Genomic DNA, 25,981 nt, shown 5'->3' with positions numbered 1-25,981 from the left:
ATCACCTTGGGGGCAAATACCCTAGAGGCACTTGGAAGCAATTTATGCAATTAAGACAGAAAAGTCAATTTTCTGTAAAGATCTACAGAGCCCTCAAAGATTCTTTAATATGAGATAAAACCATTGTGTCATGGACTGGTCCCCTGGGAAAAAAAAAAAGCCCACAAGCCAAACTAGTCCATGGATAAACTAAAAGGGCAAAGAAAAACAAAGTTTTAATTTTTTACTAAATTTAATTGGAGAATTGTTGGATAAAACAACAGATGCAGAGCAATTTTGTTCAAGAGTGCTGGTAAAGAAAAGATAGAAGACACAGTTAGATTTAGTACTTTGATAAACTGTGATTTAGAATTTTATTTTTACATGTCATTTGTTCCATTTTCAAAGAATTTAACCTAGCTCAGCCTCACTCCCAAGCCAAGCATGACAGTTCCAATTTTTAATAGGTGATTTCAGAAAAATTGGAAAGCAATTTGCAATTTTTTAGCCCTAAAGTTGAGTGTTATGTGAGGCCCAGAAACATGTTTTTCTACATTAATAGAAGGCCAGGAATATTTTGCTTTCTAAGTTTCTTTCCCATTTTTAACCAGAGATCAAGCACTGGAAAAACAGAGTAATTCTGAGACTACAAAGAATCTTCTCCTTTCTGACTTAACCTAGAACTTACAATGCCAGGATTTATTAAATGTACTGTTCAAACAGAACATGTCAGCTACGAAGACATCCAGCCTCTCCCTGTGTTTGTCATCAGAATTTTGATGGGGTAAATACAAGAGTTTTAGTTTTTCTTCTGTGGGGAGAAAAGACCAATTCAAAAGCAGCACCTTTACGTAAGTAGCAGGTGGAAGGTTAGGTGAGGTATTTTTCCACCCAAAACTGCTGCAGAGCAGGAAACCTTTTGACAAAGGCCAGAGAGACCAATTTTGGTGATAGAAGAAGAGCTAACTGGCCATTTCAGTGTGCAGAAAATACAGAAAATACTGAGACAGCTCTGCCCAAGTGCTCGCCCAACCAAACTGTCAACAATCTAAAGACTTGTCCTGAGAATCGAGAATAACACATGAACACAGACTGTCATCCTGAAACCTTCCTAAACTAGGCAGCATCCAGACAAAAGTGGGACTGAATATGCCCCAACCTAATCAAGTAGAGGATAAAGGATAAGAAACATTCAAGAATTTTTATTGCTCACCTCCAGCACACATCTCAGTGCAAGCTGTTAGCATTGCCCCACACAGAAAAAAGATTTTATGTCCTCCCAATACTCAATGCATGTGCTCCAATTACTTGGAAATTTAAGGAGGGAAAACCAGAAAAATTTGATGATGTGAATAAAATTAGTTATCACCAAAGAAAGCTTTAATGGCAAAGGTTAAGGAGAAGACCTAGGTTTGAAGCGTTTGTTTCAGTCTGGGTTTAATTCCACTCCAGTCTCTCAACCATCACTGTGATCATTAATCAATGACAATGGCTAATCAACAAGACGTAAAAAATAAGTAAACCAGCCAGACAGCATACCATAAAAGTAGGGAATAAAGACAATTATTAAGCCTCTCCATGGAAGGCTCTCAGTATCAACTTGTTTGATTTTCTCCTGGGTAACTTGTGCCTTGGGAACATCAAGGGATAGATAACGGGGGTTATATGGGCTTATTCCCATGGAGACCAATGGGAGCATGTAAAAATAAAGCTAGCTAGAAGGCTAGGAGCACACAATGATTCCAAAGGGGTGTGACTAGAAATCACGGGAGGCAGAATGGAATAACTGCTGTAACAGAGAGCGAAAGGACACAAGGATACCAAACCCTGATGACCCAAGTATTCACTTGCATTTTCCTCTCACAAACCAGGGTGAGGTCTGGGTGGACAGTCACTTTGAGATTTCAAATTTACAGGATTATTTCAGGGAAGCCACATTTAGGGCAATTCTGAGAGCAAATGTGAATGTCAGATTAGGGAGTGGTGTTTTTCCCCAGTGTGAATTATCTGGGTATGTATGTAGCTTCTTTTATGTAATTTCACCTCTTCTTCCTTGTTCCACCATCTCTGGAATCAAAATCTACAAATAAATGCTGCCCTCTCCTGGCTATTGAAGCTCAGAAAATCCAACCTAATAATTTGGCTTTATCATTGAAAAAAGCAGTTAAAGTAAGAGCAGTACAGGCTGAGTTTCAGCAGGATCTAGTGCTTGTAACTGTCCTAAGAACTTGAATTTTTGATCAATCACAGATTAAAACACACTCAAAATACCAGAATAGATTTATGACTGAGCAGGACAGGGAACAGCATCAAGTTGGGCCAGGGAAGATGCACATTAGATAGTAGGAAATACTTAATGCCCAAGGTTGTATATAGACTGTTGAAAAAGGAACTGCTGCTGTCTCTAACTGGAAATCACTGCAGCTCATTTGCTTGGAATTCTGTAACAAGCTAATGAGCCTCTCCTGATTGCACATCCCTGTGCCCAGCACCATTTGGGATAACACATCCACACATAAACCAGTGATTCTGCAGACAAACTGAGGACAGCTCCCTGGGAATAGCCAAGTATTTGGGGGGTTTTCATCACTTCTGCAAGAACTTACCAATATCATAGGCCATAAAATCTGAAGAAAAGCACTTGGCTCCGTGGCTCATGGAGGTGTCATTGTGAGTGTTTCCTCCAAACACCAGCATGGTCCCACTCACTATCACAGCTGTGTGCAAGTAGCGGAAAAATCGGCTGTCTTTCAGAATAGTCCTTCACAGAAACAAAAATATATGTATTAGTGAGACTGCTAAGTACCTGGCAAAGGCAAAACACTCCATAAACCCAAGCTTAAGAACATTTTGAGAGTGCAGGGAAGAGGGTGATAGTATCTAATTACTTTTCCTAATGAGGTGCTTAACAATTACATTCCACACTGTTCAATTCTACCTGTAATTCCATTCTCATCTTTCCATTTACTTTGCCAATTTGTAGGAGAAATATCTATGAGAGCTTCTTTCTAAAGCTATAGATCTTCAAATCATTTCTTTCCCTAGGGATTCTCAAGTTTTCACATTAACCTGCCTTTTGAATATAGCCAGTCTAGGAAGACACCAATATTTTGCAGTAACGCTGCTTTTATAGAAACCCAAAGAATTCTTTCACACTGGGAAGCATCTGTTGTTCACAACTAAAAATTCTAATTTAAGGAAATCTATACAGCTCCTGAAAATGGAGCCCTGAAGGTTAATACCTGCACAACACACTGGCTCATCAGTGACATAATCGTGGGAAGCACTAATCAAACTCACCACTGAACACCACTTTAACCACTAGGATTGATGGCACTGAACAGAGAGTCATCTTTTGGAGGATTTTCCTACTTTTCTGAGAGGATTTGTGTTGAAGGAGGGGATTCTGCTCCAGTGCCCTCATGCTCAGGTGAGACCCCACCTGCAGAGCTGCCCCAGCCCTGGATCCCAAATTCAGGAGGACGTGGAGCTGCTGCAGAGAGTCCAGAGGAGATCATGGAAATGCTGCCAGGATTCTGGAGCCAGGCTGGGAGAGCTGGGAATGTTCCCTGGAGAAGGGAAGGCTCCAGGGAGAACTCAGAGCCCCTTGCAGGACCTGGAGGGGCTCCAGGAGAGCTGGAATTGGGGACAAGGCCTGGAGGGACAGGACACAGGGAATGGCTCCACTGGGAAAGGGGAGATTGGGCTGGGATCTTGGGAAGCAATTCCTGCCTCGGAGGGTAGGGAGGGGCTGGAATTCCCAGAGCAGCCGTGGCTACCCCTGGATCCCTGCCAGTGCCCAAGGCCAGGTTGGACACTGGGGCTGGGAGCAGCCTGAGACAGCAGAAGGTGACCCTGCCCATGGCAGGGGTGGGATGAGTTGAGTTTTAAAGTCCCTTCTACTAAGGGACATCAAGTTGAATGTGTGGTTAATATGCCTGAGGGACAGGATTTGTTCAGAGGGACCTGGAGGAGCAAGAAGAGAGTTCATGGGAAGCTTATGTGATTTAACAAGGAAGAGAGGGCCTAAATCACTGAAGAATAAAGCCAAGGGTCAATCAGTACAGCTATAATTCATTGAGGAAAATTGCCTTCTGCACTATCCTCACAAACTATCATCCCACAGAAGTGGGGTTATTTCTGTGTGTACAACTGAGTGGGAAGGAGGGAGCTTGGAAATTAGTCACTTATTACCTTCCTCATCAGTACAGACTCACAAACATGTTGCAGAAACACAAGCTATTTTAACACCCAGTAAGAGATGTAGTGAGTCAAATTTACATGTGTTAACCCAAAAGACAGTCTCCTTTTTGTCAGGAGCCTTTAGAATCAACATTAAGAAAAACACAGAATTAAGGAAAATGTATTTCACCTCTTGCTTCAGGCTGTAGAGTGTGGCTATAACTTTTTTAATAAAACTCACCTTTGGGCAGAAACAAATCACAGAAGATTTCAGCTTAAGAAATGAACATTCCAAGTAGTTACAGGGCCAGAAGAAAATAGGGTTATATTAGAAATTCTTTTACAGTCTTAACTGCAGAATGGATTATCACTCACATGACTGCAGTAACTGCACTCATATGCACAGGCTGTATGGCTAGCAAGAAAAAACATCAAATAATTTTTCTTTTCAGTTTGAATCAAACAATAGATTAAAATTGATTTCTTGGTTTGTTCACAGCCTTGATTATATTGATTATATCATTCTCTATTCATAAGGGGACATAAAAACAAGAGACCCAAGAGGACAGCATCTATCTGAATTCACCCTTATCAAATATCCATCCTCTTGTTCACTACAAGCAAAACTGACAGGGCAGTAAACAGGAAAAAGACAGAAGAAGAACCACTTACCACATACGGGAATCAACTTCATACTTGTACAGATCATCTGCCAGCCTGTACTTGTTGGCACTGAATGCTTTGTAACCCCCGTGGATGTAGATTGCTCTTGTGTTTGGATCATAAACACTGCTGTGACCATACCCTCCCTGCACCAGAGCTCCGCTTGTCTGTAGGATGCTCCAGGTATTCGTCCCTGAAAATGAGTGACAAAGCATGGTTAATTTCTGTCCCTTAATAACTCATCAACAACATGGTGAAATACATTGGGATTCCCCTGACTCAGATCTAGACACTGCCTCTATCACTTCTAACCCAAAAATATCCTCCTTCAAGAAGTCTGTTGTCAAGAAACATAGCCAGGTATTTTTAATTAGAGCAAAAATAGCTCTTCCGCAGTCATTTATTATGTTTTGCAGACAAGCTAAGTAAATGAGGAATAAAAAGCAGACAAATAATGGATTGCATTTCATGACATGAAAATGCCAGGTTTATATATATATATATATAAACCCAGACAGCACTGAAGCCAAGCCTGACTGTGAAGAACACTGCCATTAAAAACTAATATATGATTACTGATCCTATATGTCACTCACTAAAATAACATTGGTCTGAAGCACTTTAGACATATTATAATGGCAACTGAAATAAAAATACCACATTACACACCAAATTGCTGTAGTAAGTGCTGAATGAAACCTTATACAAGCTTCCCAACTCCAGGCCAGAGCAGGCACACAAAAGGCAAAGGAATTGAACAGTCTGCCAGATCACACACGGCAGAAACAAATCACTGCCCTACACACCCTGGTTCTCTCTGGATTTCTCCCAGAGGAAGAAATTTCGCTCACATGGACTCCAGAGAATCAGGCTCCAGCAGATCCCTTGGATCAGCATGATTGGAGGACAAAGATAACAGGTCCAAAGTGCAGACAGGGCCACTACTCTTGAGAACAACAAGCACATTCCTGAAATGAGCTTCCTGTGCTTAACTACAATCTCTACATGGCCTGTGGAACCAGGAACATGCCTCCCTTTCTGGGTTAGGTAGAAGTTCAGTTTACCTGGAAAGCTTCATGTGCTTCTCCACTGGTAATACTAGAAATCTGTGGATCCTAAAATCAGAGACTGGACCTTTGCAGGATATGGGGGTCAGATCAAGGATACGGGACACCAGATATTCAGCACCTGTTTCCTACAGCATCTGCTGCTGGGGACGTGAGTGTCAGGTTAAGCATTGTTGCAGCCATTATTATAATTGCAGAATTCAAAAATAATTTCAGAAGTGTTTGCTTTGTCAGAAGGAGAGAGGAAACTCAATCTAAACTGTCCCCGAGTTACCCTGCTTTACCTCTCAATTACAGCTTTATGTCTTTGGGACCTAACAGCATGTGTAAAGCTGGAGGCACATGGCTGCCTGCTCACTGGGTTAGACACATATGTTGTAAATACAAAGAGGAGGAGGAGAACACGCGTGCCCGTGTGAGTCATCTAAGCCACTTTCAAAGCAGCTCTTGGAGCTGGAGCGACGGCAGGAGGGCCCCCTCCTCACTCACCCAGGTTATACTCCTGCACGCTGCTGATGTAGCCGTAGAGGGGGCAGTGGCCAAAGAGCACGAGCATGACAGTGCTGTTGTCCCGTAGGGTGACGATGTGAGCCGAGTGCCCCACCACGGCGTGCTGCTCCTTGGCCCGCGGGGTGACGGTGGCCCAGCTCTGCCGCGGGATGTGCAGCACCCACAGCTGGCTGCTCACGTTCCCCGTCGCGTCCAGCTTCCCGCCATACATGTAGATGTCGTCCTGAAAGGAGTCAGATAACGTGAGGCCAGCGTTTAGGAAACAGCTGTTTGGTAAGGAATGAAGCTTGGGACCAGATCATCTTTAAGGTCCCTTCCAACCCAAACCATTTTGTGATTCCATAATGAATTTCCATGCTTTGAGGTTCCTCAAGTGCTCTGTTCGTGAACGACAGTGTGTGCAGTTTTTTGATTATGATTAAGTTTTGCACAGGCCTGTACTGTTTGCGCTAAATAGCATTCCAAAAGCCAAAGGCCAATAAAGGATCAGCTCATTTCCTTTCCAAAGACTTTGCCATCCCTGCTCTGACGTGGCCTGCACTCACAGCAAGGCACACAAGTGAGAAAGGACGTAAAAACAGTCAAATCCACTTGCTGTGTCTGATGCTGAAAGATCAGATTCACAAGTTTACTTGCAGAGCAAGTAACAAAAATCTGTAATCCCCCAGATCTGCTTTAGTGTCTTGGACAGCAGAGCTCATAAGACTATTCACATGATCTACATAAAAGGCAGCTGGGGAATCAGCTGAACTCCAGCAAACTCAGCCTCAGGCACAGAACGCAAGAAGGAAATAATGGACTCACTGACCTCAGTCATCCTCAAAGTCTCTGGAAAAAGAGCAAAGAAGGAACACACAGGCAGAGACACTACAGACTTCTAGGACACTCACCCAAAGACTCCCTGAGCACAAGTGTACGGCCTGGGCTAAGCATGGACAAGCTTCTGAATGAGGAATGCTTCTCTCAAAGCAAGACTGATCTGGGAGAAGGAGTGGGAAGCAGGAGGGAAGGGGAAACCAGCTGGGAAGTGAATCTGGAACATTGAACTTACCTTGTGCAATGCCAATGAATGACCATATCTCATCTCCACTGAGTTCACAGAGTTGTTCAGTGGAAGCCACTCTTCAGAAATAAGATCATACCTGAATAATAAAAACCGAATTATTTTCCAAGGAATAGACATTAAAGCTGAGAATATGATTGCTTGCCTTTTCTAAGATTTGAGGAAAAATATTTACCAATATAATATGTCAGATATAATTATTTACTGAAATAATATATCCTGCCATGATTTCAGCATGCACAAAGCACAAACTACTTATGGGTTAAAAAAATCCAGTTGAGCCTGCTCTCTTATTCAACATCCACATATTGATTTCCTTTGCCCTGTTTTCTTTTCCATATAAACCCAAGAGCTAACACATTGCCTATTAAGCTGTCACAACCTACACCACCTCTCCTTCAAAAAGTAGGAAAACTTTACACTAAACTGAGGTAATTTCCAGCTGCTTGATTATAAAAACTCTGCCAGTGGTTAAAAGCACTTTTTAATTATGTCTTTGCCATTCATGCTTAAAATAACATAAACCCTCTGCCCTAAAAATGGCTTGTAGCTTCTTATTCAAAATAAGGCACTATATTTGCCAGGCTTAGGGCCTTGTGAGATAAAATCACCTCTGAGAGAAAGCATTCAACAAAGCCACAGTGTATCCTATTAAAAAACAAGGTGTGACTTTGGAGGAGTAAATTGTGGGTGCAACTAGCAACAGTTCTACATTTAAATGAGTCTTTTCCGCTCCTCTTCCCCTAGAAGAACTATTACCTCAGGATGTGAGTGCAGAATACACAGCTCTCACTTAGGTCCATCAAAGTGAGGTATGTGAGATCCTCACATCTGCCCTAATGCAACACAAAAGCTGAGTTTTTTTAAATTGAGAATTTCCATGAAGTACACAATTATTACTTGGTATTTTAGTTACTGTTGAATCTCCTCAAACATTTGCATAAATAACCTCATCCTAATGCCACTCCTTGTTTGGTGAATAACCATCCAGAGTAATCAGTATGTGTTAATTAGGGAGCCAAAAACTTAAGTCACACAGACACAACACAGGGAAGGGCTAAAAACACTGAAACAAAACTACCCTCTTTGAATATGAGGCTAGATATCATTTAGGAGCTGGCCCAGAAATACACAGAGAATAGTTAAATTCTGTCAGACACAGATTAATCGAAAAATCACTGAACATCAGGAACCTTATGCTTTTCTTTTCCAAAATTAGCAGCCCTTAGCAAGAATTTCCCCCATCTCAAATGTGAGCCTGACTTTTTATTACAGCTGTTTTCCCTTGGAGATGAAGCATAGACCAAAGCAAAGCACATCAGGTGGCATTTCTAAAAAATAACTCTCAAATCTAAGTTCCTCTCTGTAGTTTTTATTATCAGGGTTTATACTCACGCTAAAACCTTCTGAGAGTCAGAATGATTGAAGACATAGCCTCCAACAATCCACATTTTATTGTCATGGATGACAGCTTTGTGAGATGCTCTAGGAAGTTTTGGAAGAGTGTATTCCTCCCTGGTCCAAAACGACTGGTTTGCAGGAAGAGGAATTGAACAGCCAGGACCTGGGAAAAAAAGGTTTAAAAACTTTTTTTTTCCAAGCTGCATTTCGGCTGGAGGTCAATCTCCTGCTAGTGCTGTAGCTGACTGCATTCAATATGAGAGCAATTCTTAGATGGCAGGAGGCTTTGCAAAGGCAAAATGTATGTTCAGACCAAATCACTGCTAAGTTGGATGTGGATGGTCAGCTCAGCTGAACATGAGAACAAAGCATTTTACATCTTCACACAGGTCAGCTATGGCAACCAGGCTCAAATTTGCTGCGTAAGAATGAGGTATGAAGGGATGCCTGCACACCAGAGCTTGGTCCCACTTTGGATGGTGACAAAGTCACTTTTAGAAGCAATCATAAAAAACACAGAATCACAGACTGGGAGGGGTTGGAAAGAGCCCTTTCCACCACCCTGCCATGGGCAGGAAAACCTTCCAGTGCTCCAGTTTACTCCAAGCCCTGTCCAACCTGCACACTTGCAGGGATGAGGCAGCCACAGCTCCTCTGGGCACCCTGTGCCACGATTTCATCACTCTCATTGTAAAAAACTTCTTCTTTATATCCAACCTAAAACAACCCAGTTTCTATTTAAAGTCATTCCCCTTTGTCCTGGCACTCCAGGCCCTTGTCCAAAGTCGTTCTTCAGCTCTCACAGAGGCCATTTGGGCACTGGAAGTGGCTCTCAGGTCTCCCTGGAGCCTCCTCTTCTCCACTTGAACATCCCCAGCTCTCTCAAAGTGTCTCCAGAGTTGACAGATTCCAGCCCTTGGAGCCTCCTCTCCCAAATATCCATCCTTCCAAATGAAGTCTGATCTTATATATTGAAAAAGCAGATAGGATGTTGCTAGTCAAAATGCTAGTACTTGTCATGCAGAACACTCCCACACACTCCCAATCAAACCGCCAGCTCCACAGACAGAAGGTGCATGCCATGGGTGGTGCACATCCACCGGCAGACCCACCTTGCCAGCCCGCAGAGCAGGAGCAGGCTTTGGAGCCGCTGAGGCTGCACTGGCCCCTGTCAGGCGCCCCGCAGCTCTGCGGGCAGGAGGGAATGTCACAGGCCTCTCCCTTCCAGCGCTCGGCACACTCGCACTGCGGCGCCGCGCCGCTGCTGCTCAGCCTGCACTCCCCTCGCCCGGAGCAGTTGTTGGGACACGTGTTGAAACTGCGGACAGAGCACAAAGCAGGTCAGCAGGAAGGGAGCAGATTCCCTTCAATTGTTAACAAAGGCAAGAGTGATGCTGAACAAAGTTAATGCAAATCATTGCAAACCAAGAGACGCTCATCTGCTACCTGCTGTGTGATGGACCTGGAGAGATTTGTACTCTATTCCTATAAAATGCTTAATTTCACAACTTACACTCTCGGCTCCTCTGAGAAAATTACCCATATGATTTTAGCCATTTGCAAGGCAAATGACTTGCCTTAAAACACTCAACAGTAAGTGAGGACTTCACTCGGAATATAAGGTTGCTGTGGTGTCTGTGCAATTTATACTTAAATTGCTCACAATTAGGTGCTATTCTGGGATCTGCTTACCAAGAGAACAACTGGAGATGAAACCCAAGCTGAAGGCATGCCTGGTTTGAATAATTTCTGATTTTATAAAACCTACAATGTAGCTGAGGCAAAACCAGATACATCCTTGGTAAAGGTCCAAATTTTGAGATTATATTAATTTCCAGACTCCATTTTTTGCTTGTGTATCAACCAGAATAACTCACAGATAGAAATTACTACCCATTGTTCTCACTGTCACTGGCTCCAAGACATCATTTGTTGAGCACCTACACCCAGTAGTAACTATGAAGACTATGAAGACTGTCATGTACCACTTAATCTATTTACTGCAAAATTATTATGAGGAAACCCAAGAACCATAACACAAAACAGCACTTAAAATTGTCTGAAGTTACGAAGAAAGTGAAGAATTAAAAGAATATTGTTCTTGAAGAGATTATTTCATTGCAATGGTGCAAATCCAACAGCTGACAGTAGATGGAGTCCTGGTTTATGCAATCAGCCAGACCTGGAAAACGCTGCCTCTTCAGCTCCTCTGATTGCAAAGTAACTTTGCAAAGGCTCCTCATCTTCCTCTAGTGCTTTCAAGGGGTGCTGGATGCCCCTGTTTTTAAAGAATTCACTATTATGTGGATTATTAAGCACATATTTATGTTCTTACTAAGGATGAAAGCACTGAGACTTGATATTCAAAAACTAAGCTCCTCATTTTAAGAGAAGATCAATTTTTGCAAGAACGTAGCTGTGACTGAAGTTTTTCCACGTTTTTTTCCTGAAAGAGGTGACACCTTCTGCAGGTTACTCCCAAATTAAATCTCCCAATGTGGCACAAACATAACGTGCATCTGTAAGAGCAAAAAAATTCAACACTCACAAACCCTGCAGAAGCAAAACCTTCCATCTCTCTAAGTCCACACATTTACCTCAATACAAAACCTTTCTAAAAGCAGTTGATGAATTAGGGAGCACGCAGAATTGCTTTTCAAAAGCTCATCAATGAGGACTAAATACATGTCAGTGAACAGAAAGCACCCATCTGTTTAGAATATGAATGAAAGGATATAAAACCAGTCCAGAACAAGAAGAATCCAGATTAAGGGATTCAATCCAGGGATTGAATAAGAAAGCATATCCCAAGGATGAGGATCCTCAAGAGCAGCTACAGCCCAGCGTCTCAAGTGAAATGTGAGGCTGATGGAAAAGTGTGTTTGTGCACATCTCTGCAGAACACTCATGAGCACAGATGTGCACAAAACATACTAATTCTTGTTGATTAGATATAATCAAACTCAGCTAGCATTTGTCCACACTTGCAACAGACAAGTTGTAACATTGAGCACATGCCACTTATTAGCTATTGTAGGGGTACAATAAAGTTAAAAATCTAATTTCAGGTGTCTGCTCATAATCAGACACTTCAACGACAATTGCTTATTTCAAGACAAAAAGCGAGAAAGGGGGAAAACTCCTTTTGCTCAACCTGAGGCATCTCTGTGGAGTGGTGCCACTTACTTATAGGTGATGTTAAACCCTGTGAGATTATAGGCAGCATCACTGAAGAAATGTAGAAGAGCATATCCAGAAGTAGCTACAACTTCGGGTACTGTTTCATTGCTGTCTTTCTCAGGAACAATAAGACCACTGGAAAAGCAAAAAACCAATATTAGAAGTGAAATTAAAGGGAGCAAAGCAACAAGAGTAAACGCACCAGTACTTGCAATAAAATAACTGAATTTCAATAAAACAATTTAAGCTTGATGTATTTCCATTATTTGAAGTATAATGAATTTGTGGAATCATAAATAAATCTATATTGAAAGTATTTAACCTGAGAAAACCTGAAGCTATCTAGAATGCTAGTTATCCTTATCAAAAAACTGTCCCTCCCAATTAATTAATTAAGCAGGTCCCATTAATGAAACAAGGTAGCATGTTTGGAAACAGAAATTAATGTGTTCCAAAAGAATAAAATCTGTATTATGAAGTCAACGTAAAGGTCTGCTGAGCCCAGGTCTTCTGCTGACTGTGGGCTACAAAAATGATTGGGAAAGACTTTGACATATCAAGCAAGTACAGAGCACTGTGGTGATGTGTAATCCAACTTCCAGACATCCAGTTCGGATGCTTAGACCTGGACAATGCATCCAGGTTAGCACAGTTAAATAAACCATTTATCCATGCTACTATCCAATTCCTTTCTCCTAATTTATATCCTTTTCTCCTGAAAAAATGTGCAGCAGTGAGGTTAAAAATTTAACTCTACAACAGCAGAGAGTTATTCTACTCATTTTTGACTTGTTGACTCTTGGGTTCCTTTTTCATGAGAAATATGAACAGAGCCACAGAATCGCAGACTGGTTTGCACTAGAAGCTTCAATCAGAGACTTCAAACTCATCTCATCCCACTCCCTGCCATGGGCAGGGACACCTTCTGCTATCTCAGGCTGCTCCCTGCCCCAATGTCCAACCTGGCACTGCCAGGGATCCAGGGGCAGCCACAGCAAATCTGGGAATCCCAGCCCAGGCAGGAATTCCTTCCCAAGATCCCAGCCCAATCTCCCCTTTCCCAGTGGAGCCATTCCCCGTGTCCTGTCCCTCCAGGCCTTGTCCCCAATTCCAGCTCTCCTGGAGCCCCTGCAGGGACTCTGAGCATCCCCTGGAATTTTCCCTTCTCCAGGGAATATTCCCAGCTCTCCCAGCCTGGCTCCAGAATCCTGGCAGCATTTCCATGATCTCCTCTGGACTCTCTGCAGCAGCTCCACATCCTCCTGAATTTGGGATCCAGGGCTGGGGCAGCTCTGCAGGTGGGGTCTCACCTGAGCCTGGGGCACAGGGACACAATTCCCACCTTTCCTTTGGGATCAGCTCAGGGCTGGGGGGTGTTCTGGGTCCCAGCTCACGAGGCCAGGGCATGTCCAGTCTCTTACCCACCAACATCCCCAAGTCCTTCTCCCCAGGGCTGCTCTCCATCCCTCCATCCCACAGTCTGTTCTCATACTCAGGACTGCTCCAATCTGATGCAGGACCTTGCATTTGACCTTGTTGAATCTCATGAGGTTCCTAAGTGCCACTCCCTGGGCCTGTCCAGGTCCCTCTGGATGCCGTCTCATCCTTCAAGCATCTCATCTGCACCACATCTTCCTGTCACCCCGTTTTTTATAAGCTCCACCTGACTCATCACATCCATGTTTCTTGTCTTTTCTACCATAGCAGCCTGTCACATTCTCAACTCCCACCTCATTCTTTGCTTCAGACTTTTGGACGCCTTTGGCTGTTTCTCTCACCCTTTCAGGTTCTCTGATATACAGTCTTCTAGTTTTCCAGGACTGGCAGAGAGAAGCAAAGATGGTGGGCAAGACTCTCTAAAGTATTCCAGACACACTCCACATTTATATAATGGTTTGCCAAAATAATTGGATCAAACTGACAAACTAAAATGAGCTTTGAAAAAAGTAACTATTACCTATTACCCTATTGCACTAAATTCTTTGTATCTGAGAGGGAATGTTTATTCTTTATTTACCAGAAGCCTGACGAAAACAAAAAGTTGATTCCTCCCTCATACAAAACGCATCAAAATGGACACAAATCCAAAGTCTATCGAATTTATGTTTTTAAAAGCCTTTATCCATGTACAACAAAGCTTTGTGACAAGCAGAGAAGTCAAGTCACAGAGCAGAGGCAGCTCCAGCCCTCTCCTGGAACACAGCCCAGTCTGTGACTCCCGAGTACCCAAGGCCACCATCAACTAAAAAGCAATGATGAAAAGAATTTACCCCCTGAGAAGAACTTACTTTTCCTCTTTTCTCATCTATTTAGCATAGAAAGCAAATGCAGTTCAAGACAGTTTCCTAGGACAGAGTAAATGAGTTTATCCACTCAAGGAAATTACTCCCAGCTATCCACACCACCTTTTTGCTGAAAAGCACATTTTTGTGACCTGAATTTTTCTGCCCCCATGATACAATAAAATGGTATGCTCCAAGAACAGAATAGACACCCAGATCCTGTTTGCTACAGATTTGGGGGGTTTTGCACCAAAAATAGTAGATGAACGAGTTATCTACAGTGGGATCACACTGCAAACTGCACAACAGCCCTTCCTGCACTACAAGTCTTATGGTGGACAAAAAGAGATCCTTCATTTTACCAACACACCATAAAACTCACTGGAACCTGATCCCATGTTTTAGCTAAACAACTCCAGCACATCTGATACACATTTCAAGAAATATTTCCTTAGGAGAAAGCCAAATTTCCCACCACTGCTCAAGGATATGGGACTAAACAGCAAAATTAATTCCTTTTCATCTCTCTGGAAGGTGCCTTGTTTCATTTTCAACATTTGAGATTTCTGAAGTTTATCTCTCCCAAAAGATCATCTCCCACAAAACCAAAGAACAAAAAACCTAACAAAATTCTTGTTTGGTTCTTAATATTCCTTTCTAATGGACACTGGAGGACAGTACGTCTCCACCACAGGAAAACAAACATTTGAAAATAATTTGGGTAAGGCAAACTGCAGGTCAGGGACAAGAAAAAAGTTGCTTTGTTCTGGTTTCTTCTTCAGCACTTATCACTGATATTGCAGTGCAAAATAAGTGGAAGACAAGACAAAAAATTCTCCTCAGTAATCTTTCCTAATAAAAGGACTATCACTAGACAATTCTTTGTTTTCTCACAGAAATCTCAAATTTGGGATTTGTTTGGTAAGAACACAGGTACCTCCAAAATATTCTTGCATCCCATTTACTCTCTTATTCCCATCTTTTTCTGATGATTCATGTGTAAATAACTAAAGAACAGTCTAAGGAAACTTAATCATAGAATTGTCCGGGTTAGAAGGCACCTTAAAGGTCATCTAGTCAAACACCCCTGCCATAGGCAGAAACACCTTCCACCAGACCAAGGCCCATCCAACCTGGGTAGAACATTTCCAGGGATGGGGCATTTTAATTTCTTTCAGAGAAAGCCATGAAGAACACAACAGAGTGGCAACAATCAGATCCCTGACAGGTTCAACCTCCAAAACAGTGAGCAAATCAGCCTGCTCCCAGCATCATATGGAATAAACAGAAGCACAAACAGAATTTACATCTGCAATGAAAAATAATCCAATATGCAGAATCAGAATGATAAAGGAACATGCAAAACTTCCTTTAAATTATGATCCAGAATCTCTGAGCAACTCGACTCTGGCCAAGATTAGCATGTTTCACAACATGCTGCTTTTATTTCCTTTCATAAGGTTTCCAAACATTTTGCAACCACCTCTACTCCAAAACAAATAAACACTCCTACTCAGCTCAGCTGCCCAGTAACACCCAGGGAAAGGCAAACTTCTGCTTTGGACTAAAATAATATCTATTTTGTGTAAGTGGATTGGTGAAGTCAGAGGCAGAAAGTAAAACAGTATCAGAGAAACAATGAAACATACCATGGCCTGAGTTCAAAGAACCTTTAAAGATCATCTCATTGCACCCCTGCCATGGCAGGGACACTCCCACTGTCCCATTGCTCCAGCCCAGTGTCCAGCCTGGCTTGGGCACTGCCAGGGATCCAGGGGAGTCACAGCTGTGCCAGCCCTGCCCACCCTGCCAGGAACAATTCCTGCCCAAATACCATCCATCCTGCCCTCTGGGCAATGGGAGCCATTCCCTGTGTCCTGTCCCTGCCTTGTCCCTCTCCAGCTTTCCTGGAGCCCCTCCAGACCCATTTCAGGGGCTCTGAGCTCTCCCTGGAGCCTTCCCTTCTCCAGGGAACATTCCCAGCTCTCCAGCCTGGCTCCAGAGCAGGGAATCTCCAGCCCTTGGCATCTCTATGGCCCCCCCTGGACTTGCTCTGGCAGCTCCATGTCCTCCTGCTGCTGGAAGCCCCTGAGCTGGATGCACATTCCCATTGACAGCAAGGTCAGTTACAATCTCTGGCAAAGAACTGAAGAAATAGAAGAAAAAAAATAGAGGAGAGTCATATAATCTATGTACCAAAAGAGGTAGAACGAGTGAGGTTTCTTTAACTTCAAGGAGATACAGCTGAAGAAGAGTGAAACCTAATTTTTGACCTCAGCTACCTCAGCAGAGATTAGAGATGGGAATATCAAAGGTTCACAAGAAGAGGACAGGAGGTAACAACACATAGGTTGCAGCAAGAGATTGTGGCTAGACATTAGTATTAGATTCATTTTTTACCATTATTTTAACACCAGTCTCTGGACCCTTGACCCAGAGGCTCAAGGAGATCTCCATCCTAAAGATAAATTCACACCTTGACTGGACAAAGTCTTGGGCACAAGAGTTTATCTCATTCAGATTTCTTCATCAGTGCTGACAAACATGCTGCATTTGTTTTCCATGTTCTTTTACTGCATTTTTGAAGCAGCACATTTACACAGACTCACTGTGCCTGTGGTCACAAATATAAACCAGCAAAGATATTTTTAACACTGTTTAATAAAAAAAGCTTAATGTGCAGGACCAGACAACTCTGGGGGCTCTCAGACTGCAAGGAGTTTAGTCAATGCACACACTGGAACTCTGTAAATGCTGGCATTAAGCAAATATTTATTGATGCTAAAAAAATTTGATAAAATCAATTTAAAGCTTCCCTACAGTTCAGTGCTGAGGATTCCCAAGATCATCTTATATATATACAAGATATCTATATACATATATATATATTTCAGGATAAATATTATCTTGTGAACAAAAATAAATGAGCATCAGAAGGCCAAGAAAACACAATAAGAGAGTGAAGGAAGTGAAGGTTCAAGGAACGACTATAAAAAGCCAGGGAGGGAACAAAAACTTAGTTCAGAAAGAAAGGAATTTCTAGAAAGCTTACAGGGTCCAAAGCTCAGTCTTGCAAATCTCCTGGAAGGGTGCAAAAATAATGAACAAGGAAATATGTTATGGAAATAACAAATTTAATATAACCCAAGTAAATTGAGAAAATACAAACACTGCTCTTAAAAAATTCCAATGCATTTATTTTGTACCAGAGAAAGGTGTTTTTCAACAGATCCTTTCTGGTACTTCACCAAAATGAGAAGCATCTCCCATTTCCTGAACTTAGATTACTGAACACCACAGCTCACTCCTAATGAAGTTAAATTCAAATATCATCTAAAGAAGCAAATAAAAAAAAAAGGGTTTTTTTCCTACCTCAAAAACATTACTGTACTAAGCTCATGTTTACTTGTCCTCAGGCCCAGGCTTCCTGATTTAGGGAAGATTTCCCAGTCTGAACCATAACTGTTAATGCTGTAAACTACTTACAACTTCAATTATAAAAGGTTATTAATTTTTGGAAAACACACAAGAAATTGCAGGCACAAATCATCATTTCACCTTTTCACCAGTGTATTAAAAAATAGAACAAAATGACACTGGGTCAAGACGACATTTCCTCCTCTTCCCTGCACATCAATCAGGACATGATACTAGGAAAGCACTACCAGGTGGCATTGCCATGTTTTTAGAGGTTTTTAGAAGAAAAAGATAGTTTCTTCTTCAAATGAGGTGTACTCTTTTGACCTCACTACAAGTTTAACTCATAAATCACGTTCAAACCTATAAATGGGGCATTTTCTCCTCTCAAAGGATCTTGCACACCAAATCATCTCCAGCCCAGGCAGAAGACAATAATTTTTTTGTCTCTCAGAGAATCAGGATTTGGAAATGAAAACATAATACTTACATGCTAGAGTGCAGTGACATGACTTGTTCATTGTAAAAGCAAAAAACAACTCCTTAATTGTTTATACTGATGAACAGTGCACAAAATGACACTGGTTATATGTGCTGCATTTGCAGTGTTATACATTTGGATTTCTGGGTCATATTTACAATGTCAGAAGTCACATTTAAGAGAGGTTCTAAGTTAAGAAAATACCACTGGCTACAGTTGCATCTCACCAAGGAGGACTTACCTAAAAGCTGCCAGTAAGGGAGCATAAATTGAGTCTCCATCATACACATACAAGTGGTCCCAGCTGCACTCTGTGGCAAAGTGATTGAATCGAAGCCTGAGGATTGTGTTTGGCCTGCAAATAAATACATAAATAAATAAAAGATTTGTAATTAGCCACTCAAAAACACAGGGCAAAATCCTTTCAAGGCACTTCTCTGGTGTGAAGCTCTGGTCTAGGCAAGACTAAAACTGAGTGACTTGGTGTAACTGTAGGTGCATTAAACATGCTGTGACTGAGGTGGTTTTTTTTGGTGTGCAGCTCTCCTGGTATTAACAAAAAAAAATCTTTATGGTCAGAAAACTCTGTCGTGTTATGCAGAACAGATCACAGAATCACAGAATATGCTGAGTTGAAGGGACTGACAAGGATCATCAAGTGCAACCCCTGGCTGTGCACAGGACACCCCAACAATCCCACCCTGTCCCTGAGAGCATTGCCCAAGCGCTGCTGGAGCTCTGGCAGCCCTGGGACCATGACCATACCTGGGGAGCCTGGGCAGTGTCTGACCACCCTCTGGGGCAGGAACCTTTCCCTGGTATCTAAGCTAAGCCTCTCCTAACATAACTTCAGCATGGTAAGATACCATTTGTTTCTTTGCTAATATAAAAAGATACACCTAATTACAATCACAGAGAAACCACAGCAGATATTTAATTTAGGGCTCTGTTCCAGGAAGGTACAAACACCACTAACATTGTGCTTGGACCTGAAACAAATAGAAAATAAATCTGTATCAGCAGTGCTTGCTCCCACCCATAGCTGGAGTTGTGGAAAGGCCAGACACATCTCAACTGCACAATCACATGGTCCTCAGGCTCCAGGAGCTCATCTGCCTTGCTCACACCCCTGGGAAAAGTAAAAAAGACTCCCCTGGGTGAGAACACAGCACAGACACCAGCCAAGAAAAATCAGAAACAGTGCAGAAAGGAAATAAGAACACTAAGGAACATTGGCTGATTGCATATCTGAACTTCTCCAGTGTCCTCAACAGCTCACTGGGATTGTACCCTTCCCTGCTAACCTCAAACCCTCTGCCCTACAGAATGCCAGAACTGAACACCTTTGCAGGCACTGCTTCCCAACTCCAGATCTCTGGGAATTTCACTTCTGGCAGCAAGCTTGGACTCTTCACACGGCTGCATATTTCAGCTGGTTTAATCAGTATGATTATCTCTTTTCTGTTTACCACCATGTTCTGACAGCAGGGTATAAACACTCACAGGCAGGAAAAGGACTCCAACCTAAATGCCTGGCTGCTGAATAGGGAGGAACATTTCTGCCTTTCCAGCAAGAAAAATCTCACTTCATACCCCACAAAGTGGTGATTCCCTAAGAAGCCTCTCAGTAGTAGTAATTATAGGCTGAAGGAGCAACTTTGGTGACATTGCTGAGGACTCAAGAGAAGCACTTCATTTCTGATAAAAATATGAGTCACAATATCCTTTAAAAACAGAAGTTATAGGGGTTAAATTGGCTATGCTGAGATTGCTGAGGCTAGTTTGCCTGCAATAATGCTCTTGTGAAACATTTTTTAATTATCTGTAATTGCAAACTATCTGCAGCTGTATTCTTATAACCTACACAAATTTAAAGGTGTAGCCACTTGGAGCAGCCAACTTTTGCTCTTAACCACCTCAAACAACTGGGCTCCTTATAAAGTTAATAGTGAGTGGTTGCCTCTCAATTTCATCATTCTAGATGGTTCTATGGAGCAGCTTAGTCCTCAGTTCTGAGTTATCTTAGGAGCTTAGGATTTAAACTTCTTCAACTCAACTACACATCTGAAATTAATAACTCCTCCTAACTCATCACACCTCCCAAACAAAGAACCATAGTGAGATTTGTTTTGGAAGGGACCTTCACAATCATTTTGTTCCACCCCTGCCATGGACAGGTTGTTCCAAGTCCCATCCAGCCTGGCCTTGGGCACTGCCAGGGATCCAGGGGCAGCCACAGCAAATCTGGGAATCCCAGCCCAGGCAGGAATTCCTTCCCAAGATCCCAGCCCAATCTCCCCTTTCCCAGTGGAGCCATTCCCTGTGTCCTTGTCCCCAATTCCAGCTCTCCTGGAGCCCCTGCAGGGACTCTGAGCATCCCCTGGAATTTTCCCTTCTCCAGGGAACATTCCCAGCTCTCCCAGCCTGGCTCCAGAATCCTGGCAGCATTTCCATGATCTCCTCTGGACTCCCTGCAGCAGCTCCACGTCCTCCTGAATTTGGGATCCAGGGCTGGGGCAGCTCTGCAGGTGGGGTCTCACCTAATGGAGCACAGGGACAGAATCCACCCCTCCTCTGCTGCCCATGCTGGGATCAGCCCAGGACACAGGGAGGCTTCTGGGGGCCATGGCTGGGGCATTTCCAGGTTTTCAGCATGCTAAGATACCATTTGTTTCTTTGCTAATATAAAAAGATACACCTAATTTCAATCACAGAGAAACCACAGCAGATATTTAATTTAGGGTTCTGCTCCAGGAAGGTACAAACACCACTAACATTGTGCTTGGACCTGAAACAAATAGAAAATAAATCTGTATCAGCAGTGTTTGCTCCCACCCATAGCTGGAGTTGTTGAAAGGCCAGACACAAGTATCTAGGATCTCCCCAACAGCATTGCCCTTGAATTCAGACTAAATCCCTGCTAAATCCTAATCAAATGCATTTTTGAAATGTCAGCTTGCCATAGAGTCCTTCCTTCCCACAGAAGGGGAAGTCTCTAGGGAGTTATTCTGCAAAATGACCATTTTTTGATAGGTACAACAATCTACTCTGGGCCTTTGGAAAAAAGGCAGCAGGTAGAACCCAAGGAAAATATCCTGCTTAAAGAGAAGGTACAAAGAGTACTTCAACAAGTGAGATGCAATGAACTGCTGCCATCAATCAGATGACAGACAACAGACATTAAATATGCTACTCCTAAAAACCTCTGCAAGAAATTGCTGTAAGGAATATAATGACCAAATACAGGAAGGGCAGCAAAGTGAGGAGAGAGATCTGAGGGACTTCTCCCAGTTTAGAAAACCTTTGCAATAAAAGGTCACTGGCTCCTCTGAAGTCCTCATGGCTTAGTGAATAAAGAAATACCTGAAGTCCATCAGTACAGAAACTGATTCTTCATGAATAAAAGCTTTCAGAGCTTTCTCTTGTTTCTCATACTACTGAAAAATCCCATGAATCCCATCATCTGAATGACCCACTATAGTATCAGTTAAGTAATTCATAATCCTTCATTATTTACAGAAGTGCACTGATTTTTGTTTACCACATGCTGTTTCAACACAAACCTCTTAATCAGAAGTCAGTCTGGAGGGCTCAGTTGCATTAAAACTTATGTACCATGAACGATTAAGTGTTGCCCTATCTAGCTTCTAGAATAGCCAGAAAGTATTGTGAGACCTAAAAACATTCAGTGCAGATAAAACTCACCTAAAAGTCCCAATAAGCAACACAAAATCCCAAGCTGCTTCCAACACTCACCTTCCTTCAATGAGCCAGGTGCATTTTGTCTTGTATTTGTAATTTCCAGGCCCATCTGTGACATATCCTGAAGGTTCAGTGAGTCTGCAAACAAAAACACACAGACAAGCATTAATGTCCACAGTCAGAAAGGATTCCCTAAATTCTGAAGATCCATGATTAGATTATTATTTACTTAAGAACCACTATAAACAAACCAACTAAAGCACAACAAAACCCAGCTGGGAGTCTCCTGTTGAACTCTTTGTGCAGACCTTCTGATGATTGTTCTTCAAGAATGGCATCCTGAAGGACATCACTTCAAAAGTGATGGTTTCTCTACGAGATTGATGTCATGGTTCCAAACCTGTACGGATGGATATACCATCTCATCACCACATGGAATTCCCCAACAGAAGCTAAAATTATTCCTAAACTATTTATTTACACAAACTGCACCATTCTTGCATGCAGTTCAAATGAAGTCCGTGGTGCAGCCTCTCACTCATTCTGCATCTGACTCTCCACGAATTCCTTGACAACCTCCTGAATGGAGGACTGATCCTCAAGCCCCATCCCTGGAAGTCAAGGCCAGGCTGGACAGGGCTTGGAGCAACCTGGTCTAAAGGAAGGTGTCCCTGCCTGTGGCATGGGGTGCAATGAGACAGGCTGTAAGATCCCTTCCACCCCAAACATTCTGTGATTCTCCATTGCTATCAACATCTGCAAATGCTGCACAGTGCAAATTCTACACCAGCAAAAGACAAAAACAAGAGCCAAACCATTAGGATACATATTCCTATCTCATATGAATTAGTCAAAATATTCCAGATGAGTTCTAATGAATTCTATAAAAATACAGAGAAGGATGGCAGCAAAAAGGCAGCAGCACCTGAAGGTCCCAAACACCCCACTCTGGAAGTGGCACCCAAAACAGGATTCTTTCCTAGGCAAGTTATGAACTCCATCGTCGGCACATGGCTGGAGCAAATTACAGCCCCCTGGCAAAATTCAACTGTCCTACTTACAGCATAGCTTCAAAATAAAAACACTCTAAATTTAAACTTGGCAAAAAGAGAAGCAAGAAAGACCAGAAGTTCCCCAAACCGGTATCTTGGAACCTTTCTGTGCCTTTCCCCAGTGACCTGTTAATGTTACCATCTCACTTTTCTAAATATTTTGGCTGTGTCAAAAATTATTTTCCAAACTCTGTTCCATGAAGCTTTTTTAAGGTTGATCTCTGATTTTAATTTTAAAAAGCAAAACCCACAGATTTTTAAACACCACCTTCCTCTGTCTATAAATTAATTTATGATAATACTTTGTAATCTGAGAAATTGAGCTGAAGATTTTTAAAACCCAATTACTGAACTTCTGCAAGAAATGGACATTCAAGCAAGTGAAGAAAAAACTCAGATTTTTGGAAGTACAAGAAGCACCTGGGGTTTCTATGGAGACACAGATGTAGGTGTAAACAGAGATTAGATTAAAAAGAAATACACATACCAATGGTATAGATTTAGGCTGGATATTGGGAAGAGATTGTTCCTGGCAGGGTGGGCAGGGTTGGCACAGCTGTGGCTGCCCCTGGAACCCTGGCAGTGATTTCATGATTATGTGATTTACATTTCTTCTAAAACTTCAATATCTTTGAGAATTCAAACCATTTATCTACCGACCAAGAAGTCACAAAACCGAATGGAATTTCCAAGTGGAGGCAGTAACATCTAGTCTTTTTGTCTAAAAATTCAACCTTTTGAATGTAATGTCCAAGGAAAATCCATGAACCAAACAATATCCACAGTGATAGAACTTCACCTGCAACCAAGAGCAGAGATTCTGAAAACCTGAGCAAGTCTCAAGCTAAAAGCAATCGCATGCAGTGTGGCAAGCTTTCAGGGAGCTTCTACTCAGATAACTCTTGCAACAATTTTATCTGGAACCAATTACTAATTTATTCACCGCAGAAATGTTACCAAGAGTGATATAAAAAAACAAAATAAAATTATCCTGTTAATACTGTAGTCCCAGGCATGTCACAGGAGGGAAAAAAATAGCATTTCAACATAAATGTAATTCAATGAAGTTTCAGCAAAACATTGGATTTAAAACTAAATCCAAAAGTTTTAAAAATACAAGTCAAACTTCTTTGATACACAATTTGTAAAAACATATCTGTAAGATTCTCAGACTGCTTACTAAACTTCCTGCCAATTATAGACAAATGAGAGATATTAAAAATTTATAATAAATCAGAATTGACATCTCTGAAAGGAAAATAAATAGGAATTAAGTTTTCACTGTCTGCACTGCCTAGCTAGAGCAGGGCAGCAGCATTCATGTTCTTCTATAAAACTCTCCCAGCCAGATATAAATCTTCAGCACAAAAGCAAACTGAAATTAGAATTTCATCCTTCTATTCTGTACAGAAAGCTCAACTGAGCTCCAAGCTGCAGTAAAAAAGCAAACAGCCTGCTCCTCATGCTCACTGCTGCCTGCGCCATACATGACACAGGCCTGGGGCTTTGCATAACTGGGACATGTCCTGCACAGAGTTTTGGCTTTGTCTGCGAGCAAAGCCTTGGGAAGGGAACACATGAGCAACTCCAGAAGGAAAAACACTCTGGGAATGAGGGACTTGGATAGGCAAAGCTTTCCTGACACACATCAGGGCACTCCCACGTAGAAGGCTCCTACCCCACGTAACCTGTCACCAACACCACCTTGGTCCCAGAAAGCTTTGGCCATATTTGTGATGTGGGGTTCAACAAGGCCAAGTGCCAGGAGGGGACAGCCAGGGGGGGATTTGGGATTTGGGAACACGGAACAAGAACAGGAGGAGAGGGAACAGCCTCAAGTTGTGGCAGGGGAGATTCAGCTTGGACATCAGAAGGAATTTCTCCATGGAATGGGCTGTCAGGCACATGGAAGGGGCTGGCCAGGGAGGTGTGGAGTCCCCACTCCTGGAGGTGTCCAAGGAGCGACTTGTCCGTGGCACTCGGTGTCCTGGGCTGTTGGACAAGGTGTGCGGGGTCAGCTTGGACTGGGGGATCCTGGAGGGCTTTTCCAATCCCAGTGACGCTGTGATTCTGTTACTGCAATTAGCCTTCCTCTAACTGGGGCAGTGCTCGTGCTGTATCCGTGCCAGCTGCTAATCTCTCACCTGTAATATTAACTAATGCGGAGCAGTAAAGGGCCTTTGATTCTACAGCTCAATTGTAAATCGACTCATTTCCCGGGAAATGCCATTTCACGGTTTGGGAACTGCCGCGTGATTTAATCTCTGCTTGTTAAACTTGCTGAGGTGAGAAACTCGCCCCTAAGTGAAGAGTTCTGCTGTTGTAGGACCTAACCAAGAACAACTTCTACTCTTTCTAAACTAGGGATTGTAATTAATGGAACCATTTGATTGCGAGCCAGTTTGAACAGCCTGTCTTATTCTAAATAAAACTCGAATGCTTTGAGCAAGTTTTGCCACCCTTTTCCCCTATCAGGCTTTAATAAATAAATTAAATAATGAGATGCAAAAAAGCTCAAAATAGTATTGCAGAGCTCTTGGCAGGCAGGAAAGCAGCTGTTCCCGCGGGTGGGATGAAGGAGAAAAACAAGTTAGGTCTCCAACCTGCTCTTGCTTGTCCCTATGGCAGACTACTGTGATAGCTCACCTTCTTCCCTGAGCTCATCTCAGCCAGTGACACTCCTGAGAGCTGGGCATCACTTTTGCCTCTGCTTTGGGAATGATGTTTGCTTTTTGAGGTTTCAGCTCTGTGTGTTCACATGTAAGAGGAGTTTGACATGACCCGGGCTGTGGGAACCTCACCTGGTGAAGCACTTATGTCCATATACTTGGGATACTTGGATATACTCTCTAATGGGATGTAGGAGTTTTAAAATTTCCTAGGAAACGTTGTGCGGATGTATTTTAAATTATTTTTGTCATGAAACTATGAATTTGTATTTGTACATTTGCATAGATAATTTTAGCATGAGAACAAAATGGTTCCTGAAAGCCACTGTCCAG

At 42.5% G+C, this 25,981-nt stretch overlaps 1 protein-coding gene across 2 annotated transcripts in view; it reads right to left on the bottom strand.

The window, feature by feature from the left end:
• The window catches only part of ATRN (attractin), a 116,745-nt gene that overhangs the window by 67,089 nt on the left and 23,675 nt on the right, over positions 1 to 25,981 (bottom strand). For both annotated transcript variants that reach the window (XM_079333093.1, XM_079333094.1), the window contains exons 2-10: positions 21,982 to 22,065; positions 18,467 to 18,580; positions 12,052 to 12,180; positions 9,978 to 10,183; positions 8,860 to 9,028; positions 7,453 to 7,543; positions 6,381 to 6,624; positions 4,834 to 5,017; positions 2,586 to 2,740 (exon numbers count right to left, since the gene is read on the bottom strand). In XM_079333093.1, the coding sequence (XP_079189219.1) occupies positions 2,586 to 2,740; positions 4,834 to 5,017; positions 6,381 to 6,624; positions 7,453 to 7,543; positions 8,860 to 9,028; positions 9,978 to 10,183; positions 12,052 to 12,180; positions 18,467 to 18,580; positions 21,982 to 22,065 (1,376 nt within the window). The remainder of the gene's footprint in view (positions 1 to 2,585; positions 2,741 to 4,833; positions 5,018 to 6,380; positions 6,625 to 7,452; positions 7,544 to 8,859; positions 9,029 to 9,977; positions 10,184 to 12,051; positions 12,181 to 18,466; positions 18,581 to 21,981; positions 22,066 to 25,981) is intronic.

Source organism: Erithacus rubecula (genome assembly GCF_903797595.1).
Source record: "Erithacus rubecula genome assembly, contig: scaffold_141_arrow_ctg1, whole genome shotgun sequence".
NCBI lineage: Eukaryota > Metazoa > Chordata > Aves > Passeriformes > Muscicapidae > Erithacus > Erithacus rubecula.
Note: the sequence above shows the minus strand (reverse complement) of the source record. Positions and strands in the feature narration are given on the sequence as shown.